Source organism: Sus scrofa, chromosome 13 (genome assembly GCF_054392235.1).
Source record: "Sus scrofa isolate SSC_HxYL_T2T_F1_AM1 chromosome 13, Sscrofa_HxYL_maternal_Yorkshire_Landrace_v2.0, whole genome shotgun sequence".
NCBI classification, from domain to species: Eukaryota; Metazoa; Chordata; class Mammalia; order Artiodactyla; family Suidae; genus Sus; species Sus scrofa.
Window position 1 is genome coordinate 151,671,304 of NC_139395.1, and position 13,972 is coordinate 151,685,275.

The 13,972-nt window shown below is 40.7% G+C and overlaps 1 protein-coding gene across 6 annotated transcripts in view; it reads left to right on the forward strand.

Annotated features, from left to right (window-relative positions):
- HACD2 (3-hydroxyacyl-CoA dehydratase 2) overlaps positions 1-13,972 on the forward strand; it is a 99,990-nt gene that overhangs the window by 79,137 nt on the left and 6,881 nt on the right. For 2 of the 6 annotated variants that reach the window (XR_014824663.1, XM_084990985.1), the window contains 3 exons: positions 3,030-3,155; positions 9,241-9,362; positions 11,861-12,039. Coding sequence is in view for 5 of the 6 variants with exons in the window: in XM_084990985.1 (XP_084847111.1) it covers positions 3,126-3,155; positions 9,241-9,362; positions 11,861-12,039 (331 nt within the window). In the remaining variant the exon portion in view is untranslated. Of the gene's footprint in view, positions 1-3,029; positions 4,950-9,240; positions 9,363-11,860; positions 12,040-13,972 lie in introns of those variants that run through there. The other 4 variants (XM_013982376.3, XM_084990983.1, XM_084990982.1 and 1 more) reach the window with 3 other exon arrangements.

Below are 13,972 nucleotides of genomic sequence, written 5' to 3' on the forward strand. Positions count from 1 at the left end.
GAAAAAAAAAAAAAAAAGAGCATAGCCCTTCATTTCTCTAGGGTGACTTTCAACCTAGATCCATCTATTATTCCCTTATAACCACTTCAAGCCATGCATTCTTGGCAGAAATACCACAGAAACGGTGCCATGCTCTTCTCAGGGCATCATGAGGTTTCAGCGTCATGACTACCCCTCTGGCCTCTGGTGATGCTGACCTCAGTCACCTCCCTCTGTTAGTCTCTGTCAGCTTTCTCCACCTTCAGGGCACCATGTGCCCCATTTTATTTATTTATTTATTTTGTCTTTTCCTCTTGCCCTGTTTTATTGATCAGTATTTTTGTGGGGATGATTTCTGCCTCTGTCAAACACCCCGTGATGGTTACCAAATGGTGATTCTGTGTTTCTGTCATTTGTTTTACATGTATTAGTTGGCATCCTACTGTACAGAAGAGCTTTCCCTTTCTCCTGTTTATTTATTTTATTTATATCAGTTTTGACTCATGAATTCCTATATAATCCAGTGGATTAAATCTGTTATTTATTTTGATGCTAAAATTATGTGTGATTTGGCCCTATCACAGGATGAGGAAACCCTATCTCCTTATCCTTTTGACTTGTCTTCATCATTGTTGAGCATTTCCTTACTTTCTGACAAGAAGATTTCTAGATTCATCTTGTGTTTCCTCTGCCCTAGTCCTGGAATCAGCCATTTTGCCAAGGAGTCCTGTTCCTTTTAGTAGAGGATGATATATTTAGACATTGGAATCTATATGATCTTGGTAGCTGAGATGCTACTCGCTGCTGGAATGTGGTTGCTTCTTGGTCCTCTCAGTAGAGAAAGCTATATACATACATGTATATACATACATATGTACTCATACACATGTATATCTAAAAGTGTATAGCTCTGTGTGTGTGTGATCATGAGCTTATACCAATTCCTCCAATTAAAATCCAACACCTTGGTGTTCTTTCTGGTATTCTTCCATCCATGTTTGTAAATACCTTCTCCAATAGCGAGATGTCCATTTTTTTAAATATATTGATTTATTTGCTCAGTTTATTTATTCATAACATGTAACTGATTTTCCAACTACACTAGCCCTCTCTTCCACTCGCCACCTCTCTGTCTCTCCCTCACCTCTCTATCCTCAACTGCAAGAGAGATGTTCTCCCCACAGCAGCAGGTGTGTATGTTTGTGTGTGTGAAGTGCAAGAAGACAAGTCAGAAATGTTTAGAGTTTGGGAGCATTGACCTGGGTTCAAATTCTGTAAGCCTCACTTTCCTCATTTGTAAAGGGGATTTGAAGAGGTAATATATGTTAAAAAAGTACTTGAGGAGTTCCCATCATGGCTCAGAAACAAAACTGACTAGCATCCATGAGGACCTGGGTTTGATCCTTGGCCTTGCTCAGTGGGTTAAGGATCCGGCGTTGCTGTGAGCTGTGGTGTGGACACAGTGTGGATCCCACATTGCTGTGGCTCTGGTGTAGGCTGGCAGCTTCAGCTCCGATTCGACCCCTAACCTGGAAACCTTCATATGCCATGGGTGTGGCCCTAAAAAGACCAAAAAAAATTAAAAAATAAATAAATAAAAAGTGCTGGACATATAGAATGAATTCAGTAGCTATTAGGTATGATTATTTTTACTGCTATTGTCATCATAATTATTAAAAAGAGAGCATTCCCCCTAAAAAATTAAAAATGGGCAAAAGACATTTCTCAAATGACAGACAAGCACATGAAAAAATGCTCAACATCGCTAATCATTAGGGAAATGCATATCAAAACCACAATAAGATGCCACTTCATACTGATTAGGAGGGCCACTGTCAGGAAGAAACAAGAAAAATAACAAGCAATGGTGAAAAGGTGGAGAAATTGGAACCCTTTTGCCCTGTTGGTAGGAATGTAAAATGATTCTGCCAATAGTTTGGCAGTTCCTCAAAAAGCGAAGCATAGAATTAACCGTATGATCTACCAGTTCCACTCCTGGGTATATACCTAGAAGAATGGAAAACAGGTACTCAGATATTGTACACCCATGTTCACAACAGCACTATTCACAGTAACCAGAAGGTGGAAGCAACCCAAATGTCCATCAATAGTTGAATCAATAGGGAGTTCTCTTCATGGCTCGGGGGTTATCAAACCCGACTAGGACCCATGAGGATTCGGGTTCGATCCCTGGCCTTGCTCAGTGGGTTAAGGATCTGGCATTGCGGGGAGCTGTGGTGTAGGTCACAGACGCGGCTTGGAGACCGAGTTGCTGTGGCTGTGGCATAGGCCAGCGGCTGTAGCTCTGATTCAGCCCCTAGCCTGGGAACTCCTATATGCAGCAGCTGTGGCCCTAAAAAGACAAAAAAAGAAAAAAAAGTTGACTCAATAAACAAAATGTGATATTTACATACTATATAATATTCAACCTTTAAAAGGAGGGAAATTCTATACATGCTACAACATGGATGAACCTTGAATGCATTATGCTAAACGAAACAAGCCAGGTACAGGACAAGTATGATTCCATTTAAATGAGGTACCTCAAATAAGCAAGTTCTTAAAGATTGAAAGTAAAATAGTGGTTACCAGGGGCTAGAAGGAGAGAGAAATGTAGAGGTAATATGTAATAGGTACAGAGTTTGTTTAGAATGATGAAAAAGTTTGGAAATGGATAGTGGTGATAGTTGCACAGCGTGGTTGGATTGTACTTAATGCCACTGAAATATACACTTAAAATAGTTCAAATGGCAAATTTTAAATTATGTGTATTTTATCTCAAACGTACAGAGATTCCTGAGAATTTAAGATGCCATATCATGAAAAACTTGCCTATGTTATATTCATTTAAGAGTACTTCCTTTTTCCGTAGCGTCCACTGGTTTTATATATATTGCCTCCCCACCCTCAGCAAAATACACACACAGAGCGGCAAAGGAAGGCTGAAGAATGGTATTTATAGAGGTAAACAGACAGGGAGAGTTGGAAGTCAAATGGATCTAGAACAGGGTTGACCTGTGTTTTAAAAGCCTAAAATATTTGCTCTTTAGCCCTTTGCAGGAAAAGTTTGCCAACACCTGGTCTGAAACATTGCTGTATACTGAATTGTGTCCCCCAAAATTCATTTGTGGAAACCCCAAGCCCCCATGTGGAGGTATTTGGAGGCGGGGCCTTTGGTAAGTGGTCAGGTTTAGATGAAGTCTTGAGGGTGGGATCTTCTTGATGCAGTTGGTGCCCCATTAACACTAATCTCCTTACACATGATACCTTTTACGTATTTGGAGAGAGCATTTCCTCTTTCTCCCTGCCATGTGAGAACAGTGACAAAGCAGCTGCCTGCAAGTCAGGAAGAGGGTCCCTACAAGGAAGCAAACATACTTGAACCCTGATCTTGGACTTGAAATGACGAGAAAATGCCCTTGTGCCTTTTGAGCCACCCAGTCTGTGGTATTTTATTGTGGCAACCAGAGGAGACTAAGATAAACGTACTTGCACAATTCTGGCAAGAACGGACTCTAGTCCTCATCTCTTAGCTTTACCAGCATCTCTTCTCTTCATAAATGAAAGAGGTATCAGGAAGAGGAAAGAACACTTACCAGAAAGCATGATCAGGGGATTTCTTTGAAATAACCAGAGTGGTAAGCAGTAGGTCCCCAAATGCTAAGAAGAATAGGGTTTCTACAATAGCAGTTTTCTTAGGTGGCACCATCTGTTTTTCTTTGAATGTAATAAAAATGACAGCTTTTCATGTACTGATACTCCCTGAGCCTTTTAAAGTCAAACATATGATGCTGTCTGTGTGTAAAGGTTTTTCTCTTGCGCCCATTTGTTTCTCCAGCTTGAATTTCTATGTAAACTCCCTTGGCGAAATTACACAAACCACCCACACCCCGCACCTCCTCCTTCTCTATAGAGCAAGGGGCTAAAACCTGCAGTGTAGAGGGTCCAGCTCACCTCACCAGGCAAAGGAAGATTTCCTGGCCAGCCCCCCAGTTGTGCCATGATTGTGAACATGCAGCTTTGAAACCTGGCTTTACAACATTTTTGGTCAATCTAGCCCAAATCTGCCCTTTTGTCTCCTTTTCCTTTGTAAACCTTGATAAATTCCCTTTATCTCCCTTCTCCCCTCTTGCCCTAAATGCCCCTTTCTCCCTTAAAAGGCAATAATTTGTATGTATTCAAAGTAAACACCTAGTCTTCTTTTAAAAACAACTTTATGGAGGTATAATTTATATACCATAAAACCCACCCATTTTATGCTTTTCAATTTAACAAATTAACAAATTTAACAAATTGTGCAACCATCACCATAATCTAGTTTTAGAACTTTTCCATCAGCACAGTGTGATCCATCACACCCTTTAAAATCTCATTCCCCTTCACACCCCCAGCTCCTGGTAACCACTCATGTGCTTTCTGTCTCCAGATGTTCCTTTTCTGGATATTTCATATAAACAAAATCATACAGTGGGTAATGTTTACATTTGGCTTCTTTCGCTCAGCATCATGTTTTCGAGGTTCATCTGTGTTCTAGCAAGTATCAATATCCCTTTCCTTTGTCTTACTGAATAGTATTCCATTGTGTAGGTGTAGATCACATTTTGTTTATCCATTCACCCGTAGCTGGACATCTGAGTTTTGACTTTTCAGCCCTTAAGGATAATGCTGCAGTGAATATTTGCTTGCAGATCTTTGTTTGAACGTACCAAACCTTGTATTCTTGAAAATTAATGAAATGATGTTTCTAGGTCTTAGTTAAAAAGCAGGTAAATTGAACTTTTTATCATCCTAGTCCTTTGTGCCTCCAAAAAACCCTCCAAAGCTAAACTGGCTTTTAAAAAAAAACAACAAACAAACTTATGTGAGAATATCAGGTAATTTTTTTCTCTGAGTTACTGACCCTTCCTAGAAAAGAGGCGCTCCCCACTTGTTAGAAAAATGTTCCAAACTCCTGGTTTCCAAAAAAGAAAGCAAGAAATTAGAAGGTATCATTCAGGCTAAGGAGTATTGATTGCACCCATTCCTCATGTCCAGACCTGTGTGAAGGGCTGAGGATGCCAGTCAGTGTGAGACCCCCAAAGACCTTGCTGTCCAGTCGCTGCAGGGGTGGGAGTGGGGAGGCAGTTAAGAGCCAGGGAACTATTTCCATTCTACACACTCAGCAATCCACAGAGGAAAGCAGGACCCTTTAAGTCATTCTCTCCTCTCCTGCCCTCTTTTGTTTATTTGTTTGTTTGCCTTTTCTAGGGCTATTCCCGTGGCATGTGGATCTTCCCAGGCTAGGGTTCTAATCGGAGCTGTAGCCACAGGCCTACGCCAGAGCCACAGCAGTGCGGGATCCGAGCCGCGTCTGTGACCTACACCACAGCTCACAGCAACACGGGATCCTTAACCCACTGAGCAAGGCCAGGGATCGAACCCGCAACCTCATGGTTCCTAGTCAGATTCGTTAATCACTGAGCCATGATGGGACCTCTGTCTCTTGCCCTCTTTGAGAAAGGAAAATTATTTTAAAGAAGTCCTGTTAAAATTTCTACCAACTGAGGGAGTTCCTGTCATGGCGCAGTGGTTAACAAATCCAACTAGGAACCATGAGGTTCTGGGTTCGATCCTTGGCCTTGCTCAGTGGGTTAAGGATCTGGCATTGCCGTGAGCTGTGGTGTAGGTCGCAGACTTGGCTCGGATCCCAAGTTGCTGTGGCTGTGGCGTAGGCCGGCAGCTACAGCTCCGATTAGACTCCTGGCCTGGGAACCTCCATATGCCACAGGAAGCGGCCCTAGAAAAGGCAAAAAGACAAAACAAAACAAACAAACAAACAAAAATTTCTACCAACTGAAAAAAAACTGAGCTCATGCCAGCAAGTTAGTAATAGGCAGAGTTTCATGCCTTTTTCACGTACGGGTTTCCAAAGAACAGCAGCTAGAAGCCCTCACGGGCCTTCATCCAATCCAGGTCAGCCGTCCACCCTTTGTTCCTGAGAAGTCTCACTTGGGATATGACCAGAGCCTTGGAGCTTCCTGAGGGGGCCTGTTTTATTAGTCAGCTCGTTTGTTATATAGTTTTTCTTATTTTGAACCACTTATTTCACTCTTTAATTTTTCCCTGGTCTCATGTCTGTGTGCCTCTTGTACTTTATATCCTTTTCCGTAGTTTGGAGTAGTTAACCCATTTTCCTTTTCCAAGATAGCCTCTGCTAGTTCAGGGGTTCTTGTAACTGACTCTGATCCCTAGGTGGGGTCTAGTCCATTCAGAACAATGGGGATAGAGAATGTTAGTTTAGCCAAATACTGATTGGTTGGTTGGTTGGTTGGTTGGCTTAAACAGCCACCTGTACCCTCTTGGCTCTTATATGAAACTTGTGGTTCACCAAAACCTCCAAATCTCTCGGATTCATAAGCTGGATCTCCTCCATTCAGTACTAAAGTTGTTTTATTATCACTGAATCATATTACTATACATTTAGCCTTGTTAAATTTTATCTTGCTGGGTTTTTTTAAAAACCTCTTATTGTGGTTCAATATATGTAACAAAATTTACCATTTTAACCATTTTTAAGTTCAGTTGCATTTAAATATTTGCCCATTTTTGTGTAACCATCGCTACCATCCATCTCCAGAAGTTTTTTCATCTTTCCAAATGGAATTCCATACCCATTAAATAATTATTCCCTATTTACTTGCACTCCCAGCCCTTGGCAACCTTCTGTCTCTACTTTCTGTCTCTGAATTTGACATCTTTGGGTACCACTTGAGTGAAATCATACAGTATTTGTTCTTTTTTGAATGGCTTATTTCACTTACTGTAATATGTGCAAGGTGCATCCAGGTTGTAGTATGTGTCAGAATTTCATTCCTTTTTAAGGCTGAATAATACTCTATTGTATGCATATGCCACATTTTGTTTATGGATTCAACCGTTAAGGGACTTTTGGGTCCTTTCCACCTTTTTGCTATTACAATGCTGCTGTGAAATGTGGATGTACAAATATCTGTCCAAGTCTCCTTGATCTTACTGGTTTAAACTCATTACATTCTACCCCCATTTTGTGTTACTGGATAGTTATCTGCAACTTAGGTAAGCTTGATATCTTGACTTTACCCAAGCCCTGTCTTAATAACACCTTGTGCTTCCTCTTAGTCTAAAGGTATCATTTGTACAAAATGGTCATTTCCCCCATCCTTAGTCTTTTTTAAATTATGAATCATGGTCTTCACAGCTGGATTCTGGAGCTGTTTTCACATGTATCCTGAGTCTGGGTTTGTTAAAGACGTTTTGGTTAAAGTCTAACTAAAGGGTATGTGAACAGATAACCTCTAGGCTGGGTCAGAGTGGGTATTTGAAGACCTCTAAGGCTGCGCAGAAACTAATGTCAGGTATCAAAAAGCAGGGAACTGATTAGGATTGAATTGTTTTGCTCCACAAATATCTGTTGAGGTTCTCTACTTGTGAAAAGCACAAAATGCTTTTGGGAATCAAAAGATGAATAAAACACGCTCCCTGCTTTCAAGATGATTACAATGCAAAAATATTAGAAGAACTTCCTATTATAACCCAAAGATCTTTAAGGAAAGCTTCAGCCCATAGCTGTAAAAACATATCTCCTTAAGATGAGGAGGATTACAAAATATATCAAAAAGCAAAGTGTGCTCTGAAATTACATTTTAGAATAGATGGGTTTTAAGCAAGGATTTGGGGACAGACTGAAAAATGAAACATAAAAGCTTTAGAAGGGTTTAGCTTTTGCTTTACTTTGGCTAATATAAGAGCACCAGGAAAACAAAAAGCACTCTTGCTCTTGACAGTATAAAATTCTTATTATTTTTGGAGAATAGTAACTATGGATTTATGAAATTCTTTGTCAGAGCAATTTAGTTAATAGGTATGTAAATGACTACTTATTTCATTGTGTAGGTGGATCACTCCATGTACACTTTCTGAAGAAGAATATAAGTGCTAAATTAACATTGCAAATGCAGAGAAGCAAAAGTCAAGGTTAGAATGCCATACTTTGGTTGTGTTAGATATTAGGAGTAAGAGAAGATCCATCTTGTAATTGAAATTTGTTCGATTTGCTCAATTTCTTATTCATATCCAACTCTCTAACTGCCCTTTTTGGATATAAGAAAATATAAGTGAATTGGGTGCAAGGTTGTTTCTTATTATTGGATTTCAGGCACCAAGGATCACCATAAACCTAGCCGGGGTGGGAAGGGGGAGATGCTGAAAGTTAATACCACAATGATAAATTTCCATATAGATTTGCAGTCTAAGGCATCTCGTGAGAACATCCTTTAAAAAAAAAAAAAAATACCTAAGGAGCTCTTTTAAAAGTGTATTGTGGAGTTCCCGTTGTGGTGCCTGTGAGCTGTGGTGTAGGTCACAGACGCAGCTCGGATCCTGCATAGCCATGACTGACATAGGCTGGCAGCTGTAGCTCCGATTCTACCCCTAGCCTGAAAACTTCCATATGCCACAGCTGCGGCCCTAAAAAGTGCAAAAAAAAAAAAAAAAAAAAAAAAAAAGTGTATTGCTTTTTCAGCATGAAAACAAAACTTCAGCGGAGGCTGGGAATTCCAGAGCTCCTCCTGTGATCAGCATGGAAGCCTCTGTAATCCTTGAGCTAAACCAGGCCTTGTCTGGGGCAGAAGTCACCAGTGGGAGAGAATAAACGGGCTGTGCCTTATAGATGGTCTCCAGCACACCTCACATGAATTCATCCCACCTAGTGAATTAACTGCACCTTCAGTCGTGTTTTAATCATTATTTTGCCCTTCTTTGAAATTTCCTTGGATTCCAGGCTGTCATGCAAATCAAATTAAAATTGTTGTTAATGGCACCCAAACTTTCCACCAGTTTGCTCATGTACCATCTTACCTAACTATTCTTGGCTCCTATTAACACCAGTTCACATTCTCCACATCAGGTCAGCAAGTGAACATGCAGAAACTCACTCATCATGTTTGCTTCTCCCTGTTGACCACAGCTTATCATTCCTCCCCTGTCCCTCTTACTCAAGTAAGCCCAGTTCCTTCTCACTTGCCCCTCATCACTTGGCTCCACACAGATATTGTCATAGGTGCCTGTGTTCCTTTACGTGGCAGGCTCTCTCTGTGCTGTGCTATGACCTCTGAGGTTAGAGACCAGGGACTGTGCCAACTTCTTCAACACAAGTGGGGTTGGCACTCTGCTGCCCACTTTTTGAGTGCTTCTTCGTTAGGTGTTTTATGTATTTGCCTTTGCTTTTGTCTTCTTTTCCTTCAGGTACAGAGTGAAGACAGTGTCCTCCTGTTTGTTGTTGCCTGGACAATCACAGAAATTATCCGTTACTCCTTTTATACATTCAGTCTTTTAAACCATCTGCCTTACCTCATCAAATGGGCCAGGTAAAGAAGTACATGGAACAAAGACTAACATTTGAAGTGATGTATCACCATATTTTTCCTTTATTGCCTAAATACCACTTTTATTTCTAAAAATAAAATTGCGTGAGACAGGTCAGGTAGAAATCTAGTCTGTAGATTTCATCAGTATAAGTGACTCTACCTAACTCTGATTAATAGAAACACTTTTAAAAATTTCTTTTGGCCGCACCCGAGGCATGTGCAGGTCCCCAGGCCGGGGAATGAACTTGCACCACAGTCATTACCCAAGCCACTGCAGTGACAATGTTAGATACTTAATCTGCTGAGCCACAAGAGAACTCCAGAATTTTTTATCTCTACTTAAGTTATTTATGTGGGATCAATTCTTTTCAGTTAAATTGTTCAATAGAGATTTGATATACCATCCTTTTTGTCCATTTAACATTGTACTGATGAGGAGTTCCCCTCATGGCTCAGCAGTTAACAAACCCAGCTAGGATCCATGATGATGCGGGTTCGATCCCCAGCCTCACTCAGTGGGTTAAGGATCTGTCATTACTGTAAGCTATGGTGTGTAGGTCGAATACGCGGCCCAGATCCCGCATTGCTATGGCTGTGGTGTAGGCCGGTAGCTGTGGTTCTGATTCAACCTCTAGCCTAGGAACCTCCATTATGCTGCAGCTGCAGCCCTGGGAAAAAAAAAAAAAAAAAAAAAAAAAAAAAAAAAGCTAAATAATAAAATAAAATTGTACTAAAGAGCTTCTGGATTATGAGAGTTTTTTGGACCAAGTTTAGTTCTCGTCTCAATTTTGCTCACAATATAACTCTTAAATTTTAATTAACAGCAAGTGTGACATGGCAGTTTAGCCTGTTATCCGTTTGTTTTGCTTTGTTTATTTTTAGTAGTAATATTTGTTATGAATTGGGTGAAAGGCTGATAGTTCATCTAATTATCTGAGCTAATCTGTGATATTTGTGAGCAGTTTCTGAGTTAGAAAAGACTACAGGAAGGAGTGACAAAGCCAAAGGATCAGAATTGTCCTTGGGGCCACACTGCCTCACTTTAAAGGAAAACTATGGTTCCTAGACACTTTGAGTTTAGCGATTAAACAGAGACATAAACCAAATGTTTCCAACATCTCAAGCATGCGAACTTCTCCTTTCTTTTTCTTTTCTCTTTTTTTCAATAAACATTTGTATTAGGAAAAGGGAAGAATAGGAAATACATAGCAGTTCCTAACCAAGCTGGGCAGACTTATGAAAGTTGTCGATCCTGGTTCTAGGGGAAATTCATTGACTAAGCCCAGATGTTACTATTGGAGAAAGATTCTTTTGTCCATTGTCTTCTGTGGCCCATGGAAGAGACTTCCTTTTCCACCATCCTTCTTAGCGTGGCTGAAGTTGGCAATGGAGAACGTGTCTTCCTTTCATAACAGACTTCTCAGCACATTTCCCGTACTGAAGGTTTAGAGCCCAGTGATTCATGTCAGCCATAGACAGCCAAAGGCTTTTTATTTTTTTATTTTTATTATTTATTTATTTATTTTTTGTCTTTTTGCTATTTCTTTGGGTCGCTCCCGCGGCGTATGGAGGTTCCCAGGCTAGGGAGCGAATCAGAGCTGTAGCCACTGGCCTACACCAGAGCCACAGCAACGCGGGATCCGAGCCGCGTCTGCAACCTAAACCACAGCTCATGGCAACGCCGTATCGTTAACCCACTGAGCAAGCACAGGGACCGAACCCGCAACCTCATGGTTCCTAGTCGGATTCGTTAACCACTGCACCATGACGGAAACTCCCCAAAGGCTTTTTAAAGTCTGGGCCGATGACTTCTGTAGCAATGCTTATACCTCACAATGGCTTCCAGTTAGTTCCATAGGGTGAGCCTCTCCGAATTCTTTTTGAAACATAAAGAACTCCTTTTTAAAGAGAAGATAATTGGAAGGAGTCACTCATGTGACAGTAACTGGAGTTTTTCTGACCGAAAAATTGCAGAATGACCAAAAGCTATTATGAATTTTCAATGATTTTAAATTGGCATGTATTTTATTTTTCGCAATAGCATGTACAGACATCTGAAAAACTGTAGCAGTATATACACGTTGTAGGGATTCCTGGACACCGTATTCCAACACCTTCCCCCAAACCCACCCCCCGCCCCCACCCCCACCCCCATGGGACAGGACCCTTCAGCATAAACCATGATTCAGTGACCCTGCTTTGCCATTGTTTATCTGGCATCATCATAGTTATTTTAGGGAGTTGTTTTGAAGAGTTGTTTATTTAGGCCAAATTGTGAGGCTAACCAAACATTTTATTTTATTTTATTTTATTTTAGAACATTCAGAAACCCCTTTCAAAAACAGGCTTGTAAAACCTGAATTTAAGCAGTTGGGTAAATAAGAAAATGTATAAATGATAGCTTTCTACCAAACCAGGGGTGATGAGAGAGGTAGGGGTGCACCTCTCTGCTAAAGCTGCCTTGGAACCTCAGTAACGGATGTTTTGTTTTGTTTCAGGTACACACTTTTCATTGTGCTGTACCCAATGGGAGTGTCGGGAGAGTTGCTCACAGTATATGCTGCTCTGCCCTTTGTCAGACAGGCTGGCCTGTACTCCATCAGTTTGCCAAACAAATACAATTTCTCCTTTGACTATTACACATTCCTGATTCTGATGATGATCTCCTACATTCCAAGTAAGTAAACACTTACGCATATATTTATTTATGCTTTTAAAATTGGCTCCACACAATAACTAGAGTTAAATGCTTTGGTTGTTTTTACACCATAAATCTAATTTATTGGGAACGCTTTGGTTTTTGTTGAATGCCGACTGTCAGAGGGAATTTTCTCTGGTAGTAATTGAATAAAGATGAACCCTTCTCAATACAGCTGCCAAAATGCAGCCCTTCTCAGTGTGTGGGTTTGAAGCAGTGAATGCCAGGATAGGTTAACTGTCTATTGGAGGAAAGTAGCGAGCAGAAAGCAAAGAGAAGCCATTAAAGACCTTACCTTGACTTTTTCTCTCTCTTGAGAACTGCTTGTTACGGTATTTGAAAAACACTGTAAAGAGGTTTTTACATTTTTATTATATCAAAATAGACAGTTACTTTACTTTTAAGGAATCGGTAGTTAACTAGAAACAAGTAACAAAATAAAAAATAGATCAATTTATTTTTTTCTATATTTCTTCTTTTCTGGTTTGGAAATAAGCACTTAAAATCATCTGAACAGGACATAGTGTTCTCTTCAGGATGGTTTCCAGTTATTTTAATAGCACGGCTGAAGGCTTAAATATATGGGTAATCAAATGTGCCCATCGGTATACTTGTTAACAGAAGAAAAGGCCGTGTTTGAGGCTTCTGCGTGTGAAGGGAGTCCTGTTTGCTGAGGAAGAGCTGTTTACTTCTTTTCTCAAATTCTGATGTTCAGTTACAACCCTATGATTGATTTCTGTATATCCAGAAGGATCTTGTTTTACCTAAGGGAGTGTAAAGTTAATGTTTCGCTACTTCCGTAGGCATTGTGACTCTGCATCTTATTTTGGTCTGTAAGATGCTATATTCTCCCCTAACCCTCAGGTTAAATTCAGACTGGAGGGTTGGATCTTTCTTTAGCCCACAGCATTAACTAAATGAATCATCTTAACAGTCGTAGGTGACATGTTTGTGTCCCCCTGTGGAAGATTGCATTTCATATGTTGTGAGGGAAAAAAAAAAACTGCATCCCGATTTCATGTGAATGTTTATCTTGAAGAAGTTCTTGGATGCAGTTCTGCTTCATGATTCATTTTCCACTCTTTATTAATGATAATGGTTCTGGTGCTGGAACCATGGTGGCTAAAAGCCATCTCTCTTCAGATATAAGAAGTAGTTGATTTTCAAACAAAAGATAAATATGGAAGAGTGTAAAAATGTAAGCAACGAAAATTAGCTTAGAGCTTTTCACCTTTCTAGTTTTGTTCGCCAGAGTAGCAAATACTATCCAGACAGGGTTTATTTATTATAATTCAATAGAAATCTCTGAACGCGTAGGATTTGGATAACTGGGGAAGGGGTGAGGAGACTGTCATAAAATCAAACCAGTAACAAGGTGCTGCCCCACTGACACAAATCTGGGGCCCCTCCCTCAGAGCTGCTGTGAGATTTACGTTCTGTTGAAGAAGGAGGGGCTTTATTCCAGCACAGTTGACCAGAGCCACCTGAGTCTGTCTGCACCTCCTAGTCTGTTCTGTGCTCTGGTGACAGACTGGCGCCCGGTCTTTCTCCTCTGCCTGTCGATCTCTCAGTGCAGAGAAGGGGCCCAGTCAAGCACCGGCAGCCCTCCCTGATGATAGGATCCCTGAAGGAAAACACACCCAGTCCTGTGGGATTTTCCTTCTTGGCCTGAAAAGAGAAAAAGAGAGAAAACACAGACCTCAGAAGCAGCTGTCTTGGGGAGAGTAGAGCAACGCTCTCCTCTCAGCAGACAACCACTTTCTCTACCTCAGTCCTCCCCGCTTCTTCCATTCTCAGCCTCTTTTTGGTAAGAGAACTTGGCTTGGTTAAAGTCTGTATTCTTTTTTTTTTAAGGCAGCTTAGCTCTTGTAGAACAAGAAAAGGGATTAATTTCAAGAACAAGGATTAAAGG